General features: G+C 30.8%; 2 protein-coding genes and 1 long non-coding RNA gene across 3 annotated transcripts; 1 reads left to right on the top strand and 2 right to left on the bottom strand.

Annotated features, from left to right (window-relative positions):
• The first annotated feature begins 842 nt into the window (after positions 1–842).
• Positions 843–3,030, top strand: LOC102666553 (uncharacterized). Its single transcript, XR_414757.4, has 3 exons — positions 843–2,111; positions 2,202–2,459; positions 2,800–3,030. It is a non-coding gene; the product is annotated as an uncharacterized lncRNA (long non-coding RNA).
• A 1,640-nt stretch (positions 3,031–4,670) lies between these two features.
• LOC106799015 (uncharacterized) lies at positions 4,671–7,367 on the bottom strand. Its single transcript, XM_014776960.1, has 3 exons — positions 6,952–7,367; positions 6,477–6,636; positions 4,671–5,207 (listed from the first exon to the last, which is right to left on the bottom strand). Exons 1-3 carry the CDS (start codon positions 7,365–7,367, stop codon positions 4,671–4,673), a joined length of 1,113 nt encoding a protein of 370 aa, XP_014632446.1.
• Positions 7,368–11,353: 3,986 nt separating this feature from the next.
• MYB183 (MYB transcription factor MYB183) lies at positions 11,354–14,091 on the bottom strand. Its single transcript, NM_001249070.1, is given in 3 exon segments — positions 11,354–12,116; positions 12,930–13,138; positions 13,793–14,091. Coding segments are annotated over 3 exon segments (885 nt in total). The 5' UTR covers positions 14,028–14,091; the 3' UTR covers positions 11,354–11,675.
• Positions 14,092–23,480: the final 9,389 nt, after the last annotated feature.

Genomic DNA, 23,480 nt, shown 5'->3' with positions numbered 1-23,480 from the left:
AAAGATAAAAAATTATGCAATGACATGGTTATATGATGAAAGAAGATAAAAAAAACAATATTTAAATAATTCTTGGATACTCTTAAAATATCATTATTATAAAAAAAGTGTTTCAAAGACAGTTATTTAATACTTTTTACAATGAGGATTTAAAGATAATTTTTCAAAAAATCATTTTAAAATGTATTATTTCTAGGAATGTTTTATGAAAAAACCGTCTGAATGTACCATTTTTAAGATAATTTTTTTTAGAAACTAATGTTATTTAATTTTTTAATGTTTATTTTGTTTTACAACAAATCTAACTTATAATTTCAAAAAATCAGACCTAGACAAATTATAATAAACAAATATATATTTATGCTCAAATAATTGTCAATAAATTATTAATTGATTATAATATTTACAATAAACATTTATACAATATATAAATTCCTTCTATATCATCTAAACCTTTTTAAATCACTTGTTTTTAACTTCTAAAAAACTATGTTTACCATTTCTTTTTATATATAGACACTTTCCTAAAATAGGAAAACAAAGGAAATAAATAATTGATATAATTAGTAATTTGATATAAGAAGAACATAGAAATAAACATAAATATATAAAGATTGTCCGTTGAATATGTTTATAATCTTTAGGTGCATGTCCAAAAATCATTCTAAATAATACAACTCTAGTTGAAAATTTTCAAGTAGTAGTGATGTGAGTGTGATAGACACAAGGACAGTTCCAAAAAAAACCTTCAATACCCACTAAAAGAAATAGGTACATGTCTTTGGATTATTTAAGTAGAGTTTGGAAATCAAAAGAAACCCTAAAATTCGAAGATTCTTCCCTCTATCTAGCCACATAATCTCTCCTAGTCTCCTAGATCTTAATCATCTTATGCTTAATTATAAATAGGCACATAATTGGTGTTTTCTTGTAACCATATATGCATCATGGATAGAAGAGTGAAGCCCAAGAGCCATGACATGATGTCTGTTTGTGAGAAATCGATGCATGTAGTAGCAAATATCTTAACCCTACCCACTTTGTCTTTTGCACACAAGACACTACGAACTTCTACTACTGGAAAAGCTATGAAGAATCTTTCAAGGTGTAGTGAAGCCTATAAGAAGGGGCCACTACTCCTCCAAGTCCATGAAAGAAGGTCACAAGAGCCACCGAGGCAACCAAAATCCGTGGTCAAGCATGTTGTTGAGAGCAACAATCGTGGATCATCAACAACATCTAAGGTGATTCAGATAGAGAGATTAGAAGATGATGTTAATAAAAAGGCTGAAGTGTTCTGACGGTGGTCTGTGTCGGAGTTGAAAGTGTAAGTTGTTTCGAATCCATTCTCTCAAATTCTAATAAGAGACCCCAATCTAGCTACACCGACGCTTGGCTAGTAGAAAGGGATACAAGAAGTGCTGGATTATGATTTGGATGGTGATTATTTAGTCAATTTGGTTGAAAGAATGGGGTTGTATTCAAATATACAGAAAATGATAAGAAGAAAGAGAATTCACGTCTTATCAATACGTGTGATATAATTGATAGATAAATGTGATCAGGAATTCAATTTTAATTTGTACATACCAAAAAATTTCTATTAAAAGAAAAAAATCCTTTAAATCAATCTCAATATTCCCATGAATTAGTCATTGATTAAAAAAACATACCCAAGTTAAAAAAAAAATCATGTTTATTTAAAAAATATATTTTGGTTGTGAACTAGGGGGTGTGAACCAAAATAAGAACAATCACAATTATTGATTAGTAACAGTCATTATTAAGAGGCTGAAGTTGTGACCGACTGATTTTTGTCATTATTTATTTTATTTTTACTTAGTCCCTTGGCGATTAAATTGTGACTGATAACTCTAGTTTCTATTGTAAGTACTGAAATCTTCTTTTCATCACCGGTTGTATTCCAAGCAACATTATGGAAACAAGCCTTCACTGAAGGGGGAATCATCACAGGAATCTGATTTGTGATATTACTTGGAAGGTAATCCGAAAATATTTCCACCATCCATCTTCTGCTTGAGTCAACATAGTTTGCCACTGTAAGATTAAGTTCACTTTCTGACATTGAAGAAACAAAATATCTAAGCAAGGTTCCTCTCCCAAGCAACCAACTATCACTCCAAAATTTGACTCTAGTACCAACTCCAATTCTCCACATCTATATTTATTTCTTATGACAGATGACCAAAGGGGAGGTTTTTTTATCATAGAATCTCCAGCTAGCCCGAAGCATGAAGGCTTTATTAACGTCGTGCATTTTCCGAAGACCCAAACCTCCTTTTATCTTCGGAGAGCAAACAAAATCCCAGTCAATCAGATGCATCTTCCTACTAGTGGACTCATCCCCCCAAATGAAGTTCCGACAAGCCTTCTCAATATTGTCGCAAACCAATTTTGGAAGGAGAGTAGTATATTGCATTGTCAATTCTCCAAGCCTTGTAAGTACTTAAATTTATTGTCAATTCCTTTACTAATCGTGTAATCTTTTAAGATGGTGGCTAAAGTGATTGATTATTTAGTAACAAACAATAACTGGTCGCAAATGATTATTTGTTTTTATGGACATAAAATCTGATCGTCAAATTGATCTGGATGTGTATATTGTGCAACCAAATATATTAAAAAAGACTTGAACATGAAATTCAAAAAAGTAGCAACCGAATACACAATAATTGATGTTACTCAGTTGCCAATGGCCTTGAAGTGGGACCGTGGTAGGGACGAAGTAATGAACTGTGGATGATAGGTCATGCTATATTTAACTTTTGTGCCTTGTAGGTGAAACGGCTCCTACCAGGATTTACTGAGGAAAATTGAGTCACGATATGAGATGATGGACCTGGGTACTTCGTGCAACCTGCAAATTTCAATTGAAAATCGGTGAGCTAAATAGAAGAACGAAGTGTGTATGTAGTGTGTTACAATTAGAAATAATTTTTTAATGTAACTTCACTCACTCTTTATTCACACACTGAAAGAGGAAACAAATAAATAAATTTTATTTTATTTTCTGAATGTCTTTTATAATTACATACTGATATTTTTACTCTTACTTTCTAATTTTATCTAATTGTTTAAGATAAAATCCTAATTACAACTTCCTAATCTTATCTAATTGTCTTCTTAAAATAAAATACTAATCATAACTAATTACTAATCTTATCTAATTACTAACTAATTGATCCTTTATTTGTTATTTATTACAATTATCCCTCCCACTGAAATGGACTTGTCCTCAAGGCCGATTAGAATTCCAATCAAAATTTGGAAATTGTTGTTGTACTGCGTAAAGTTCCTTCCAAACAGCATCTTCAGGATTGGAATGTTGCCATTGGATAAGTACTTCAATGATAGCTCGATTTCCCTTCTTTTTCATTCTCCTATCCAAGACCGCTAATGGCTGCAATTGAACTTCCCCTTCCTCATTATACACAGGAAAATCAGTTGAAACTGTATGGGCACCATGATGTTTCTTTAACAAAGATACATGAAACATGTCATGTATTTCAAGTTTGTAAGCAACCTTTCCCTATTCGCTCCAACACCTTGAAAGGCCCATAGTACCTAGCTGCCAATTTGTGGAAAGCATGGTTTGCCAAAGTAAGTTGCTTGTACATACGGCTGAAATTTTAAATAGACTAGGTCTCCACATTTGAACTCCTTGTCCACTCGTTTGAGGTCAGCATAATGTTTCATTCTTTCCTGGGCGTGAAGCAAGTTGTGGTGAAGTAACTTTGTTATCTGCTCTCTTGTCTTGATGGTATAATCCACTGTTTCCACCAAAGAATCTCCTGTCAGAGTACTATTGGGCATTGGTGGAGGATAGTCGTATAAAGCTTCAAAGGGGGTCAACAGAGTTGCACTATGAAACTTTGTATTGTACCAAAGTTCTGCGGAAGAAATATACTCTGACCATTTCTTGGGCAGGTCATCAGTGACACATCTTAAATAAACTTCGAGTGCTTTGTTAAGGGCCTCCGTTTGCCCATCTGTCTTGGGATGAAATGCAATTGACCGCAGAAGTTTGACTGCGTGCTTCTTCATTAATTTCGTCCAAAATGCACTCATAAATATACTATCTCTATTTGATATTATTTCACTTGACCATCCATGTAACCTCACGATGTTATCCATGAACAACTGTGCCACCTTAGCAGCTCCAAAAGGGTGAGCTAATGGTAGGAAATGTGCATACTTTGTAAGTCTATCACAAACAACAAAGATAACAGTCATGCCATTCAACTTAGGAAGACTGACTATAAAGTCCATTGAAATAGACTTCCAAGCCCTATCAGGAATGGATAATGGTTGAAGTAATCCAGCTGGCATCCTTAATAAAGGCTTGTTTTGTTGACAAGTGATACACTCCTGCACCCATTTTTTTACCGCTTTCTGCAACCCTTTCCAATAGAATTGGTCTTTAAAGTTAGATAATCTCCAGAATGCCCTCCAATCACAGAATTATGAAAATGATGTAGTATTTTGGTTATGATTGCTGAGTTTGCTCCAATGACTATCTTACCTTTGCGTCTCAAGAATTGGCCATCAAATGTGTACTGCTTATAGGGTTGTTGACACAATCTTATTTTATCCACTATATTTTGTAACATATGATCTTGCTTCCATGAGTCTTTAGCCTCCATCATCAATTAGGATGTTACATGGAAGATTGTTGTTAAGCTTCCTACTGGTTGTTGTCGTGACAATGTATCAGCTACCACATTCTCTTTTCCTTGCTTGTACTTGATGCTAAAGTCCAATCCCATTAGCTTTTCAAGTCCCCAATTTTGCATTAAAGTTGTTGGAGGTTTTTCTAGCAAGTGTTTGAGTGCCTTTTGATCAATTTTGATGATAAAGTGTTGCCCAAGAAAGTAATGTTGCCATTTCTTGACTGCAAACAAAATGGCATAGAACTCCTTTTCATATGCAGACAAAAGCTGGTATTTTAGCCCCATTGCTTTGTTAATATAAGCTATTGGATGACCTCGCTGAATTAAGACAGCCCCAATGCCAATTCCAGAAGCATCTATCTCCACAGTAAAGGGTTGACCAAAATCAGGTAAGGCCAGTACAGGATCTGAGATCAAGGCCTCCTTTAATGTAGAAAATGCCTTTTCTATGTCCCCATTCCACTTGAAGTCAGTATCTTTCTGAAGCAACTGTGTCAAAGGTTGAGCTATCTTCCCCTAATTTCTGATAAATATCCTGTAATATCCTAATAACCCAAGGAAGCCCCTGAGTTCTTTAACTGCTGTTGGCCTAGGCCAGCGTTTTATTGCCACTATTTTATCTTCATCTGGCTGCACCCCATTAACCAAGATCAAATGGCCCAAATAATCTATTTTTGTCTTCCCAAAACTGCATATTTTGTGATTGAGAACTAGGCTGTTGTCTTGGAGGAGTTGTATTGTTGTACTCAAGCATTGAATGTGCTTTGACTAGGTTTTTGTATATACCAGAATATCATCAAAAAATACAAGGATAAACTTCTTGAGATATTCTTTAAAAATGTCATTCATCAAGTTGTGGAATGTAGTTGGTGCATTGGTCAGCCCAAAAGGCAAAACCACCTACTCATAGTGGCCGATATGCATTCGAAAGGCTGTCTTGTAAATGTCCTCATCTACCATTCGAACTTGGTTATAACCACTCCGGAGGTCCAACTTGGAAAAGTAACATGCATCATGAAGTTCATCTAATAAGTCTTCAATTAATGGCATGGGAAACTTATGTTTGACTGTTAGAGCATTCAATTTTCGAAAATCTGTGCAACACCTCCAAGAACCATCTTTCTTCTTAACTAGTACTAGTGGAGATGTATAGCAACTAGCACTTTCTCTAATAAATTCAGTGCTAAGTAATGATTTCACCTGCCTCTCAATTTCTTCTTTTTGTGCATGCGGGTACCAATAAGGTTTCAAGCAAAATGGTTTATCATTGAGCAATGAAATCTTATGATCATATCTTCTTTTGGGAGGTAGAGTGGTAGGTTCTTTGAACAATTATTGATAAGTTGATAATAAAGCATCCAACTCAGATTGTTGACTTTGAGTTAGGCATTGAAAATTAGCAGCTAAAGAATCACTATAGCAATATGGTCCTCTTATAGCAAGCAACATAGCTTGACATTGTGTTGTCTTCAGCTTGCCAGTAAGTTCACTCATATATATTGATGCTTGCTCACCCTGTAAGCAAACCATCTTCCCTTGATGTTCAAATTTCATGGTTAGCTGAGCACAATTCCAACTTCTTTCCCCTAGTGTCCTAAACCATTGCATTCCTAGGATCACACCAACAGTACTGCACGGCAAAACCAGGAAGTTAGCGACAAATACAAGATCATTAAATTTCCATTGCACTTGCCTACACTTCTTAGTTATCACAAGTTGCTTATCTGATGCAACCGTGACCGAAAAACCTTGAATATTTTGAGATTTCAGACCTAATGTTTTTACCCAATTTGCACTGATAAAATTGTGTGTGCTTTCGGTGTCCATCAAGAATGGCACAGCTTGTTTCTTAATCATGCCTTGCATTTGCAGTGTACTACCACCAGCCACACCTTGTAGGGCATTAAGGGAAATACAAACATCTGCATCCTTGACTATGTCTAAACTGCGCTTTATGAGATCATTGTCGTGATCCTCATCAGATTCGGATTGTATGTCAATAGTCTCTTGATCTTGCGAGGAAAAAATAACATTTAACTTACCCCACACCTTACATTTTTGCTTATGATCTGGATCCCATTTTTCACCACAGAATCAACACAACCCTCTAGCAATCTTGTCACTAACCTACTTCCTAGAATTATTGTTGGCAGTAGATACCTTAGAATCGATTGGATGTGTTGGCTGTGTTGGGTTTTGAGTCTTTTGCTGATGCAAAGTTGTAATTGGAATCGTTCTATGATGTTGTGATGGAACAAACCAGTTTCTTGAATACTTGGCTTGTGAATCTGCTTGAATCAGTTTTGTTGGAGAAAATTTCTTGGTCATCTCGTGAAGAACCTTATCTTGAAGTCTGGCTATTTTGACAGCTTCCTGAATTGAAGAAGGTCTATGAACCCTGACAGATTTCTCCAATTCAACAGTCAAACCAGAGAGAAAGAAGCTCAATGCCAACTCTTCTGATATAGCAATACGAGCCAAAAGTGTGTCAAACCTCTCAAGATACTCAATCAAGGAATCTTCTTGCTTCAGTCTCACAAGTTTTGCCACCGGGTCATCGAATGCACCAATGTCAAATCGACTGCCTGCATCTTGCAAAATCTGTTGCCACGTCTTGTGTTTGCTATTCACATTCTGCATGTAATGCCTTTGCCAAGCAAAAGCCTTACCATCCATGGACAATAGCAACAAACGACTTCGTTGCTCTTCCGGTGTTCCTTCCAATTCAAAAAATTGTTCGAATTTTGCCTTTCATTCTCAATAATTAGAACCATCAAAAGAGGGAAAAGGGATTTGTGCCCTATCCACCACCAAGACAAAGGGTTCATGAGTCCCACTATGATTTTCATCCTCAGTTGTAATTTTAGGTCCCTTATGTTGGGTTGCAATCAAAACCATCAGTCCCTCGATAGATTTCTGCATCATCTCGAAAGAATTTTGCATTGATTCTTGAAGATCAGAGACGATCTTCTCATAAGAATTCATGCGTGTCTCAAGCTCTTTTGTTGTCACCATCGTCACCTAGCAAACTGATACCAATTGTTACAATTAGAAATAAATTTCTAATGTAACTTCACTCACTCTTTACTCACACAGTGAAAGAAGAAACAAACTAAATAAATTTTATTTTCTGAATGTCTTCTATGAGTACATATTGATATTTATACTCTCACTTCCTAATCTTATCTAATTGTTGTTTAAGATAAAATCCTAATCATAACTTCCTAATCTTATTTGATTGTTTTTTTAAAATAAAATACTAATCATAACTAACTACTAATCTTATCTAATTACTAACCAATTGACCCTTTATTTTTTACTTATTACATAGTGCGATGAAATGGGCATATTTGGTGAGGCGGTCATAAACCACACATATGACAATGTGGTTGAAAAAGGATGGTAAGTGGGTTGTGAAATCTGTAGTTAGTTTGTCCCAAACTTTCTGGGGGTGGGAAGGGGTTGGAGTAAATCAAATTTCTTGAGATTGAAAACTTATTTTGTTGGCATCTAAGACACTGTTTGAGAAACAATTTGGTATCATTGTAAATACCAGGCCAATAGAAAGATGATGCCAATCGAGCCAAGGTGGTCTTGAGGCCGAAATGGCCAATCGAAGGAGTAGAATGGTATTTGTGCAGCAAATTCTGGTGGAAATTGTCAAAATCAAGGATAAAGAGGCAAGTACCATAAATAAAGCAAGTTTTGTTTGAATGAGAACTTAGTCTGATTGGGTTGGGATGTTTTTGTGTGAATGAGGCTTTTTCCTTGTGGTTCAATGGGGTAGTAATGTTGGAGTTTGCAGACTAACATAGTGATACATGAGGAGATGCCGATGAGCTATTCTGAAATTGGAGGTGGTCGTGAAATGGTGTCAACAACCTAGCTGTATTTTTTAGGCCTATAGATGATATCAAAGCTAAACCCAAGAAGCTTAGAAGCTCGTTGTTGTAGCTCTGGTGTGTGGAAAGCCTAGGTGAATAAGTTTTTCAAGGCCATAACCTTTAGTATGCAAAAGCCACAATGGCCGTATCCTAAAATCTAGTCCAAATACCTAACTACATCAAAGCAATACTAGGGATGATAGCATGGCGGGTTGGGAACAAGTCAGGCTCTCCCCGTCCCTCAAAAAACATTAATTTACATACTTATACTCTTTCTTATTTCTATTTGAAATTATTTCGTAATATCTCCGGATTCGTTCTCTAAAACAACTAAAATACTTATACTTGTTCTTTTTTCTATTCGATTTTAGAATAAAATAATTTTGTAAAATATTTTAAATTATATATATATATATATATATATATATATATATATATATATATATATATATATATATATATATATATACTTTTAAGATTAAGAAAGTAAACTTTCCACAAAAGTAAGATTGATACGAGTTTGCCTATAAAAGAGATGATTTTAAAATTTTAATATCAATCATCATTCCCATCAGGTTTTATAATTTTGATTGACTTATATGTTTGTAAATAAATGACATATTAATTTTTTAATTCAAACAGTGTATAAATATAATAAATAATAAAGAAATTAACGATAAAATATTATTCATTCAATTATATTTTTAGTTAAATATATATTTTTAAGTTTTTTATTTAACTATTAAACTAATTGACTTATATTTTCAAAAATTATAACAATAAAATATTTAACATATATTATGTATATATATATTGTGAAAAAAAAATATAATGATGGTGTATACGAGTAAACGTATAATTTGATACTTATTATCATTCTCATTCTCATTTAAAAAGTTTAAGTAATACTAGTACCTGTATTAATATCCAGTTAAAAAATAAATATTTCTTATCAAAATTGGGACAAATTCAAGCAGTACGGATACATGTTATTTGTCATGCCTAAGCGATACAACTTCCAAAAGGAAAATATTTAAAAGGAGCTAAAGTGATTAGGCATTATTGATGGATCATTGGACAAAGCCTCTCAGCCAGGTGGGCCTGATGATATTCCAAGTGGGCCTCTTGGTAATGTGGGTAGAGGTTACACTAACAGATTATTTGTAAAGGAAAAAGTTGATGCAGCCTTTGTTGTTCTGAGTCGATGGTGATTGGTGACTAGAATACGCAAAGGTTGATGAGGAAGAGAAATTACACACATTTAGCAATAGTTGCTCGACGTTCAATTGAATGGGAAGACAGCTATTGAAAAGTAATAGGAATCTATCCCTAGTATATACAACATAATGGACTAAAACCTACCTATCAATGATAATTTGATAAACCTATATGTAAGGTCCGATTCAACATTCACCTATATGTGAACATTATTCAAATAGCAACATGCCAACAAGCACTGGACCACAAATCACAGTAACGAACTATAATTTATTTTCAACCATAAGCAAATATGATCAAATAAAAACTGTAGAATATAGTCCAAGCGGACAAGATTCTGTGGCAGAAACGAGATATGCCACGCAATCTTTTTCTAGGTACGTACAAAAAGAGATGGAAAGATTTTGCTTAGCAATTATTGTTCCTTCGTTAACCGTTTATGTAGAAACTTCTCACACGAGACTATGGGATGTATGTACACTCCTTTCCTTAGTTCTGAAACTAAGTTAAGATTACCACCAACCGTGTGGTTCAACTGGCCTAAAGTTGTTTCAGTTTAACAAAAATCTTTGATTTGAGTTCTAAGTACAACTACATTAAATACTTGAAAGAAACATTTCATCATTCATAATGATCATATCCTACTTTAATAGAATTGCTTCTAGCAAATGATACATATGATTTAGATAAAAATAAAATTAGGATAAAGTTTGAATTAATGTCCTGAAAACTGAGACTGAAGTTCATGATCCAATAGTAGAATTTAGTGAACTGCTTTCTTAAGAAATAAATTAATCATGTAATAACTCATATTTAAGGACAAGTTGACGTTGTCATGCAGTTTTAACATTAACTAGCTGCGTTTGTAATAAATAGGTTGATTAAGTTCATCTACTAGGTACATAGCATGGTATGAACACATAAACATTTATCAGTCAACGTGTCTATGGGTGTCTTCCTTCTAAAGATAGCCGTACCTTAAGACAAACAAAAAAATTAACATTGGATCTAACATCGAAACACAACATTTGTTTTCACCGGCCACTTTTTTAAAACCAAAAAGAAAGAAAAATCTCAAAGCATTATGATACAAAAACGTCCACTTGATCTTAACTAAAAAATTTAATTATTTATTATTATAGGTGCTTAGCATGTTGTAGGACACTTCTTTTGTCCAATAACTGAATTGACAACCCTGGCCCCGCAAGGTGCTCGCAACTGTGACTATAGCCACAAAAATAGATCATCAGATCCCACTATCACTAGAAATAAACATAGGAACTGTAGGACAAGTAGCGTGGGGCAACAAGAATTTCATGTTTTCCTAATCAATCTTTAACTCGCCCCACAGGAACGATGGAAACTGTATGGGGATTGTCGTGGACAAACAAGGATAATGCAATTGCAAGACGCGTAAACCAGAAAATTCTGATACTACTACAAGTCTACAACAGTAATTGCATGAGTAAATTAGGTTATGTAATCACCAAGAAAAAAAAAAAATTGTGTCAATCTACTAAGATGACATACAGTGCATAAAAGGGCTAGAAATCATGCTTTGATATAGTCCAGATTTATATTCATTAAAAATTAACAGGAAGTACTTGGTTATTTTCAGTTATAGTAACTACAAACATAAAAGTGGCCAATAAACAATAAACAAAAACATGACAGGACCTTTCCATGGTCTGTACAAGGAACAGAAGGATCAAATTGGTCTCATGACTTATTACCTTGCCTTCAGAAGGATCTAATTCATCATCTTTTCCTTTAACATGTTTTATATTTCTCCCGCCAAAAAGAGAAAGTAGATTAGTGATAAACATCTCTGTGAATCCAAAGTAGCTATAGATAATGGGCCACAGATATATGTTTATCTTTTTCAAGCAGCACTTATGATGCTATCTTGATTGTTGAAGTATGGCAGTGCATGTAAAGCTGCATGTATTGATGATGATGTTTGTCTTGGACTGGATGACAAAGATAACCCCAGAGACAGTGTTGGTGGATCAATGGAACTCAAACTTGCAGTGATATCAGACACTGTGGAGCCTCTATGATCTGGAACAATAGGGGTTGTACAAACTAGCTTAGTACTTGGCCCATTCTGTTCCACATTTCCTTGTCCCAAAGTGAGTGTTTCCATTGGATTCCCAGCTTGAACTGACATGACTCCAGAACCAACATCCTTTGGATACATGGACATCTTTGGAAATCCATTCATGTTGCTTCCTTCAGGGGTTACAGGGTACACTGGATGAAAGAGAGACACATTATCTTGATGCTGGATCTGTACTCCTTCCTCCATAGGGGTTGTAGAGACCTGACACAGAAAATTGAACAAGATCATTAAAAATGACTGAGGTTGCTATCATACCCTAAAGGCTAATTGATTATTGATCTCACAGTAAATGTTGAAAAAATCTTTAAATATAGGTAGCTGTCAATATAATACTGGATAAGTCTTCCCCCGGGTACCAAACATGGAAACAAAAAGATTAATTGGTACTAAATTAATACCAATGTTTCTCCAATCCTCCCAAGTTTAAAATAGTTAACTTGTTTACCTATAAAGCCTGAAATCATGTGATTCTGTCTGTTGAATTTCTCTTCAAAAACCAAAGGACTTTAATTAAAAAAACTCAAGACAAGATAAATAACCAAATGGCACGAGTTTCTTTTGGTTTCACGAAACACTTTTTATTCCCTTTCCCGTTTTTACAAACAATTACCAATAAAAGCTACCACCCTCTTTTCACCGGATTTCAAAGTTTTGAACCAAAACAAAGTGAGAATACGTTCAAATTTGCAATTGCTGGTAAAATTAAAACAGAAAACACGGGACTGTTTACTTTAAGAAACACTTACAAATATGCTATACAAATTTTAAAAAAAATAAAACCCAACTTAAACTGAACAGTGTGGTAATTTTTTTTTCTTTCACCTTTTTCCTTTGGTTTCTATTCTATACTTGGTTTTCCTAACACGGCAAATGAAACCATGCCTCAAATTTCAATATCCCATCAATAACAACTATTAATAATCCTTTGACTCAGAAATACATAATTCATGCCACAAAAGTAACAGCAAAGTTTAGCATAACATGACAACATGAAAAACAAGATGGAGAGGTTACCGAGTCGGTGGTGATGTCAAAGAGGCTGGATCTCCGGCGACGGCGATTGAGGTTGGTGCGGCGGAGAAAGTACTTCTGAGCATGGCTAGCAACCTGTGTTGGCGTCCTCGTTTTGACATAGTTCCTTGAGATCCCTCTCCAATCACCTTTCCCCACTTTCTGCAACCCCACCAAGAATAGCTTGTGCTCTTCCTCAGTCCATGGAATCCCTGATTATACATCAAACATCAACAACACCCTCTTAACATAACAAATAAATAATCACATTCATATTCATATCCTGTAACAAACCCACAAACCTCACATTAAAAATATAATAAAATAAATACAAAACTTAGATACATTAACATATATAAGCTAACAAGATATGATCAACTCTGATCAAAATTAATATTTCGTATCAATAATAGCTACTTAGGTCTGAATAATTAAAATCGACACTAGTTACGGATAATAAACATTCATATTCCATATCAAAACCCACAAACCTTACATTAAAAAAAATATAAAAAAAATACAAAACTTAGATTAACTAACATAGCCAATATGATCTTTCAAAAAAAAAAAATAGCCAATATGATATGATCCTCTCTCTGATCAAAATTAAAATCCATATCAATAATAGCTACTTAGTTTTTAGTAATTAAAATCGGCACTAATTACAGACATAAATAATGTATTTAAGTATAGCCTAATAAAAACATCAAAATGATTTATCAAAAAAAATTATTATAAAAATAAAAGCATCTAATTTTTGACGGAGTGACCAATCAATTATATGTAAAAAAACCAAAAAAAAAGTAATTATTTGTTAAAATAACAAAGCGTGGCAGAGAGAGAGAGAGAGAAGGTGTTGGTCGGACCTCGCTTGCGGTCGCGGTTCTTGTCGGAGTTGATCGGAGCTGCATCATCGGCGGAGGCGTATCCTGCGGCGTCGTCTTTGGCGTTGGCAGCGTCGCGAGGAAGCTCGTACTGCGAGAGGTTGTTCATACTCACACTCTTCCGCATGGAGTCCACCACGACTCTAACGCCAAAGAGCATGATCTCGCCGGAGACGGCGGAGTCTACGGCGGAGGAGGAAGAGGAGGATAGAGGCATTTTCCGGCGAACCTTTAGTCGGAAAAAGAAAGGTGGTGTTTTTTTCTGTGGGAAAAAAGGAAAGGTGATCTATGCTGTGTGGAAGTGGCGAATGTGTGAGTGAGTGATTAATATAAGAGAGAGAAGGGAGACACAGCTTGGATGAGGGGACACATATGTTTTAAATATAAGAGGTAACATGTGATGTACTTGATAAATAAATAATTGAAAATTCTACTACCTATTGATTGTGAACGGGGATAATGAGATTAAGGGAAATATTCTTTTTAAGACATCTATCTATCTTTTATTGTTATTATTTGTTAGGATAAATAGTTATTTTTATTTTAAATGTATAAAATATAAATTTATTTTCGAAAGATAAAAATTCAAATTTTAGTATCTCAAAGTAGAAAAGAAGTGTGACAAATTTATTTTTATAACTTTTGTATGTTATCATTAATGAAAGAGTTCACGTGACACATAAGAATGAAAATGTCACAAAAATTATTGTCAACATGACTGTTAAATAGATTAGACCAAAATGTCAATAAGTTTACATTAAACTAATTTGTCATATCCCAACTTTCATTTCATTTAAGGGTAAAATATAATTTAACCTTCATTTTTTTTTCTTTTTTATCATTGCAAACACAACATTACAATAAGTATTTAAAAAAGTATAGAAGCAAGCATAAGTTAGGATAAACATAATATTGATCAATAAGTATAATTTTTTTGTTACTCTGAAATTTATAATGTGACAATACTTCATCCAAAATATGAAACCGAAACAAAAATACATTTTCATTAAGTTAATCCTTACAAAAAATGAGATCCAACTTGATTTTGTTGCTACCTAATGTTATCACAATAGAAATTTCAAAACAACAAATAGATTATACTTATTCATCAATATCATACTTGTTATTATGTTTATTTTAACTTATGTTTACTTTCTTATTTTTTTTAAGTGTTAATTGTAATGTTATGCTTGCAATGATAAAAAAAAGGAGAAAATATGAAGATTAAATTATATCCTATCCTTAAATGAAACGAAATTTTGGGTTTAACAAATTAGTACAATAAAAACTTACTGCTATTTTGATCCAATCTATCCAGCTATTAGGTTGGCTATCATTTTTGTGACATTTTTATTCATTTGTGTCACATAGACTCTTTTATTATTAACAGTAACAGACGAAAGTTAACAGATGAATAAATTTGTTATACTTTTTACACTTTCAGGAACTACAGTTTGAATTTTCATCTTTCGGAAATAAATTTATCAACGCTTTACACATTTAAAAATAATTATTTATCCTATTTGTTAATCGGATTAACAAAATAGATTAGTTTTTTCTTTTTCTTTTTCTAAAAAAGAAGTGAAAGAGATATACTATTTGTTAAAGTCAAGCTAGGTGGCGTAGCCATATAGATAAAATGGATGGTTTTTAGTATAAAAATTTCACTCTTTCAATTTCAGCTTATTAAACATAATCTTAGGTGGTATGATATTAAATTAATTATTATAAAAATTAATAAATCTATTACTAATATGCATGATATAATATAATTGATAGATTTGCAATAAAAAAATATAGTTGGAAGATAATCATATTTTTAATTTAAACATGTGACCAAAAAATCTATTTATAGGTTTACGTGTATAGAAAAATATATGTTAATAGATATTAATCCTTTAAATTAATTATAATATTTAAAGAAGTTAAAAAACATTCGGATTAAAAATAGAAAAAGAAAAAAAAAACTTATTATGCATGCTGATTTGCAGCCGAATAATAATGTAAAACAACTTTATACAAATCATATATGTTATTTATTATATTTATTTATATTATTAAGTAAACTCTTATTTAAATAAATTAAAAATATACTATAAATTAAAATTCATAACTTGGATGGTGAAGTTGTTGATCACTCTCTTTACTCTCACAGTTAAGAATTCTCAAACTGTGTTTCTTCTTGAGATATTTATTTCACACTATTTCCTCCGGTTAGCCTAAAGATATATCTCTCAATCATTTTAAGCTATATTTTTGTTGTCTTTATCCTATATTTAATTTTTTAACTGTCTATCCATTTCAATTTCAAATAACTTTATATCATAATTTAAATTATATTTTTTTAAAAAATATTTATATGTTATGAAATATAATTATAATTATACAAATAAATATCATCCCATGCAATAGATATGCTAAAATACTAATTTAATTAAAATACACTGATAGTGTAAAGAATTTTTACATAATCATCTAATCACATATATGTATAATAAATTTATTGACTTTTATAATAATTACTAAGATGATTTGTGATCAATTGAATCATATATAAAATCATTTATTATTTAGAAACACTTTTTAAGAAATAATTTCATTTTAAAATTTCTATTGTTTTTTTAAAAGAATAATTACTTTTAAGTACATTATGCATGTCATACATTCACTTGATATTAAAGTACATGTTTTAATATGGAAGGTTAGATAATGTGTTGTAAACTCTTCAATTACACTATACAAAATATTCAAAATAAATGAGAATTTAAAGTATACAATATTAACAATGTGCACCTTAGTAATTTTTTTTAGTTGTAAAAACAAAAGTAATACTTTTTTATGGAATTAATACTTATTTTAAGTATATGCCTTTTTTTGCAGTAATTGATGAGATGATAATTTTTTGGTGAATATGATAAGATGATATATATATATATATATATATATATATATATATATATATATATATATATATATATATATATATAAAGTAATTGATAAGATGCGTATTTAATTTAATCTAATACTATACAATTTTTTAAGGTATTTAATAGTATAAAATTGAGACTTGAGAGTGGGATTCCTTTTTTCCAATCTTAGACCAGCTAACATTTTATTTTTTTTTTTAAAGTTTGTTCTGACAAAAAAAAAGTTTCTGTGTGCTGTTTAATACGTGGCAAATGGTGGTCCGTTTTATTGATGCTATCCTGTGTTTTATCTTGTCTCTTTATGGTATCCTTGCTGCTCAATATTTCATGGATATATTTCTTTTTTTTTTTCGTGAAAAAAATATTAACAGTGTATTTGGATGAGAGAATTTAAAATTCTGAGAAATTTTAAATTTAAAGAATTTTAAATAATTGAAATTCTTTTATTTTCAAAATTTTGTGTTTAGATAAAAAAAATGTGAGGGTGAAAGAAAATGAATATAGAGAAAAAATAAGATATGGTTAGTATGCTTCAACGAGAAGGAAGAATAATGATGCGGCATGAAAGTCACATGGGAACCGGGACACGGGAGCGTACACCACCATACCTAACTAGCGTAATTCTATGTGTTCCCATACGTCCACACCCGATTGATTGATGTTCCACGAACTTAGATGATGTTTCTTGAAAAAGATGATCATCGGCGTGAGGAAAGGGTCACGGGTTCTGGAACGAGATTTCGTAAAACTTTCAGGTGGAAGAAAGAATGAAGGTTATAAAGAAAATATTCGAATATTTTGGAAAATTATTCTATCAAAAAAAGAATTTTAATTTCTTACCTTGTAGAAGGAAATTGAAATTCTATATTTTTAGTTATTTAAAATTCTGTTTTAAAATTCTAAAAATTTAAATATTTTATAAAAAAACATCTAAACAATAAATTTTAAATTACAGAAATTTAAATTCTGATAAATTATTTTTCTCAGTTAAAATTTTCTATCCAAACGCACTCTAAATGTTTTTGGCCTAATCTCACTTTTATATAAATAATTTATAAAACATAATGCATTATGATGAATCTTTTTTCTTATTTTATCTTTTTTATAGGTGGCAATTCAGTATCTTTTGAACTAAGTTCGTTAATTTATCTTAATAAAATAACTTAATTTATGACACATACTAATTTGATGAAATTACTTCCGTAAAAATTTCACGAAGTTGAGTGTGTGAGATAACTATATATATATATATATATTTATATATATTTTATATTATTATATATATATATATATATATATATATATATATATATATATATAAAGAGATGACTTTTTAAATTACTTTATTTTCTTGGACGTTCATCTTTTATAAGTAAATAAATACGTCGTTGGAAACACATCCAAAGCTGCTAACATAATTTTAATTTTATTCAGCAAAAAAAAAAAAAAAAGGAAACACATTCAAAGAGCATAGAAGTGCATAAAATCAACCTTTAATGTAAAAGCAATAATGCGGAATATTAACTAGCACGCGGTTGTAAACAACCTATAAATGTTCTTTATTTAGTAGTAGTACATAACTGTTTTCGGGACAAATAGAAGCGTTTTTAAATTATATATTATTACTAATATTAACAATTAAAGGACATTAACATTTATGGAGGTAATTGTTATTAAAAAATGTAACTAGTACTAGTATAAGAATATAATTGGAATTGACTTTTTATATATATATATATATATATATATATATATATATATATATATATATATATATATATATATATATATATATTAGATCTACATTAGATTCCCATGATTGTTATTTAAAATTAATTTAACTTTAATGAATGCATTAAAAACATTTAAGTGTTTAATCTATACCGATAAACTTATGTTTAATAAATATAATTGATTATTGATGATTTTTAAGCAATTCTTCATATCACCTATTAAAAAAATAATTTTACGAATCTCTTGTATGGTACGTTTTAATCAATCATAAGCTTATGCATTCTCTACCCATCCTAAATATTTTGACAAGAGGTGAACAATACTACAATAGGAAAGAAATATAATAAAAAATGAATATTTTATTAGTTGAGAGGTAAAAGTTTGGTACGAAAAAGTTTGAAATATTAAAATGGAAAAATAATATATATACAAATATATATATATATATATATATATATATATATATAAAAGTTGAAAGAGAGTCATTTTGTGCCTCTATCTTTATTTTAAAAAATAATGATAATAGTTTTTTTTAGGGGAGTTGACCGCAGTTATATTTTAAAATTTTACCAATATTGAAGGATAATTTAAAAATAATATATATATACCAAATGGAGTAATTACCTTTATTAATAATTATACATAGAGAGGTAAATAAATATACTATATAGAGAGAGAAAGATAAATAGACTATATTTTAATAAAAATTCGCTTACCAAAATATGGATATTTTTTAGTTTATTCTATATATATATGGAGATGTAACAAATTGTGTTTTGTTTTTTTTTTTTTTTGTTCTAAAAAAATAATACAAATTACTGAGTTAGAACATATCTTATCATTCAATCTTTGCGTTAAATTAAGTATATTTATGATTATTTTATCATAAAATAATTAACGATTATATGTGATTAACTGGATATGTAAATATGGTTAATTTTATCTCACATGCAAGTTGGTCCATTCGGTTCTAAAAATTATGATATATGTTTTGCTAACAAATTTCCTATTAGGAAATTAATAAATAATCTTTTTTATATTGAAAATCACATTGGCAATAGAAAGTATATATGATAGGAGAGTGAATTTAATAAAAAAAAAAAGTATTTACCTTTGATTTCTTAATCAATTTTCTTATTAGTGACTTAATAACACTAGTTAATTAATTAATGTATATCTTTTTAATGTATGTTTGATTTAGTTTATTTTAAAGAAATAATTTTCTAGAGAATAATGATGATGTCCTGTGATTAAATTATAAATTATTATTGATATAATTTTTAAAGTAATTATCATAAAAAGTAATAAATTTATTATATCATATATAATGAACTGTGATGAAAAAAATACTACAAAATCATTTTATATTTTCATTACATATTTTTTACTATTTATTTTTATGAAAAACTACAACTATTTTCTATAAATAATCGTTTTCAAGACATACGCCCATTTGGTCCACAACTCATAATGTGTTGGATTGGATTATGATTTTCCTAACTCTTGGATTAATATATAAATGGTTTGCAATATTATTATATCTTCCCAAGTTGTCTCCCGATAAGGTGGGCCATCCTGTCCTTACAATTTATCGATGGCATAATGCAAGATGAACATTTTCTTGGATTATTTTCAATAAGTTTATGCTAATTTTAACCTAAATGACCCGTGAGGTCCCATTGACAACTTTGACAAAAACCTCAACTGTATACTAGACAGACGATGCCTGAAATTTTTATAGATATTATGGTAATGTAGATCCAACAGTAGCACCTCAAAGAGGGCAGAAATTTGTGGTTGTAATTGTACAAAACCAATAAACCATGTGTGTTTCACCATTTTCAAATTTTGACCAAGCACATAACACATTACACTTGCAACAAAATAAATTCTCTGGTGGTGGGCCTCGACTGAGTACACAAATAAGGGAAATAGAAACTAGAAAAGGAAGTAGCTTCAATGGTCAATTGTGGAGATCTGCATGTTTTGAGTGAACACAAGTTGTTGTCCCTTTGTTTTCCATGTTCCTCCTGGCGGTGTACTTCTTCAATTTGGATTGGTTGTCAACATATAGAATAAAAAGTAAATTTAAATGATGTCATTGGATCTTAATTTCATTTTAAGGTCAAATGATTAACATATACATGATTAAATTATTTACTAAACTTTTTTTAAAAAATAATTTCCTACTCACTAATAGCCATTAACTTGTGATAAATTGTAAGAACTTATAGTAAATAAATCTCTATCTCTTCCCTTATTTTATTAATACATCCACTCAATATAATATCAATATATTCTGATATACCGAAAACAGGTGCTCCCGAATTCTAACCTTTTTCTTAAAAAATAAGATCAGTTTATGGACCAAAAGAAATAAGATCAGTTTCAGGGGGCCACATCCCACATGCATTGGTGGAAACAAAAGATCAAATATTTTTCTAAAGATCAATGCAACTAGGCCTTAAACTAATATATTTTACACTAGCTCCACACACTAACTGGATATTAAATTTAATCCATCTGATCAAGCATTCAGCACCCTATATTTTTTGGAGGAGCACTATCACTCACAATTACACATATATAAAGTGATAAATAAATTATGTTATCTTATTTCGATTAAATACTCTTTTTAATCTTTTAAAAGCACATGGCGTAAATTGGTTTTTCTAAAGAAAAATCATATCAATTCTATATATATCTTTAAGTAATATTAATATGGTAATTGAAAAATTAACATTGAGTTACGTTTCTCAAATATAAAAAAGTAACACTAATTTCATTTCTTATTTTATAGAAAATAACATAAAATTTAAGTTTTTTTTATCAAAAAATTTAGTTAATAGTACGTACTCTCACTGTTCATGCTTCATAACAAATATAATTAAGTGCTTATCGTCACTTTTCATGAAAAAGGAAGTAATTGCTTTCAACTTAATTTTTAAAAATTGAATTCATACCACATGTATTTATAACACTAAAACAAGTAATTTCATTTTCAAAATTGTTATTTATAAAACATATTTTATTATAGAATATGCAAAGAAAAATATTTATAAAAATTCCACGTGAAAGGAAATAGCCAAATAAAAAGGAAGAGAAATATTAATAACATGATATTTAAAAAATTTTAAAAATATTTTTTGTTATTGAATAAAATCTATGTAAGCTTTATAAATAGTTAGTATATCTAATTTACTTAATAAAATTTATATTAATTTTCATTAATAATGCCAATGACATATTATCTAGACATCGATTTCTCAAGGATAGTTATTTTTTTTCTAAGAAAATAAAGAATTAGAATCCTTGAATTGACCGAACTCTCTACACCGTTGCGTGGTTGAATTGAACTTTACAAACATTCTTTTAAAGAGATTGCGACATTTGCTTTCAAAGTAGTTATTGTTCTTGTGATTTTTCATGCCCGTGCCTTATTGTTATTGATTAATTTTGACCTAATTACCTTCCTTCTGATTTGTTTTTCTCTCAGTAATATTGATTGAATTATGGAAATACATAAAATATGTGATCGCTCCTCCATTCCAAGTTTGAAGGTGGGTGTCATCTCCTATGGAAATTTTTTTATGCGAACCTTCAACTTAGATAGCGTCATTTTTTCTTTTTTCAATTAGACTCATTGATCACCTTATTCAATGGCAATTAATTCCATAGTACTTCCACGCTTCAAACAAAAGAACTGATAGAACCTTCTCGTTTGAAGGGAAATTACCATTTTCTTCATGAACCAGGCAACAATGGCTTCAGCATACTTGTTGCAATACTCAGCAAGAAGAGATCTATTGGTATTTCTGGATTTTGGCACATTTTAAAATCATTATTATTAATACTATTAGATTCACACAGGAAAGTTTCCTACAAAATTTTCTATAGATTTTTTCAGTTTCATTCGTTGAAAACTTCCTAAAAATACTCCCTCCCCTACGAAAATTTTCTACGTATAATAATTTTTTTATGGAATAAAATTCACCAAAAATATTGTGTGGATTTCAAAATTCATAAGAAACTTTTCATCCACCAAAGTAGACAATGTTACGGTGAACCACTGCGTCATGTAATCTACGGTGCACCGTAGTTTCTAACTTTTAGATTAATTTTATCTTAAATAAAGAGTGTCGATGATGGATGGCCAAGGATGGTCCTCGTGGTTGGGGTACCTGTGCTCAAGGATGGATCCAAAAATCTAATGAAGAGGGACTACAAATGTTTTTTTAACCATTTAATCAAATTTCTTGTTATATAAATCATTATCCATGTTAACAGAATTACTCTTAAGATTAAACCTCTGAATATATCATCAAATCACATGATTTTAACCGAAGCAGTACTAATCAAATGCACAATTGTAAAAATCACAAACGTGATATAAGGACGACAGAATTGATTAGCCAACTGTGTTGAATATAAAACTATAATAATGTTAAAAGTTATATGCCTCTGTACATAGGCTTAATTGATTAGATATACTTAATCCACACAAATCAAGTCACGTGTACATAACAGGCGGAGATGATCAATGACGACCGAGGATGATTACTTTACATAAAAATAAAAAAAAAAGATAGATCTAATAAGACACAAGGGGTAAAGAAATTGGTCTAAAGGAAGGTCCCTGCCTGCCCCTATGAATTCGTCTCTCCTTATGCTGCCCTTTGCGGTCCAGGGCGGACACACATTGAGGTCTAGGGACCTTGGTCCCCTGAATTTTTCAATTGTTTTTATTTAGAGATTTAATTATGTAAATAATATTATTTAAGCCCAATGTAAAAAAGTTATTTAAGCCCACTAAAAAAAACATATTTTTGACAACCGAAATCCATCGAAAACCTCAAAAATCTTTCGGTAATTCAAAATTTTCGACAAGACAAAATTCATCAAAAAAATGATTATAGAAAATTTTAACCTACGAATTTTTGTATTTATATTATTTAACGTCAAAATTTTAATTAACACATGCATGTAATTAACAAAATATTCAAATTCAT

The sequence above is a fragment of the Glycine max genome, chromosome 6 (assembly GCF_000004515.6).
Source record: "Glycine max cultivar Williams 82 chromosome 6, Glycine_max_v4.0, whole genome shotgun sequence".
In the NCBI taxonomy this organism is placed as follows: Eukaryota; Viridiplantae; Streptophyta; class Magnoliopsida; order Fabales; family Fabaceae; genus Glycine; species Glycine max.
This window is presented reverse-complemented; position numbering and strand designations above follow the sequence as displayed.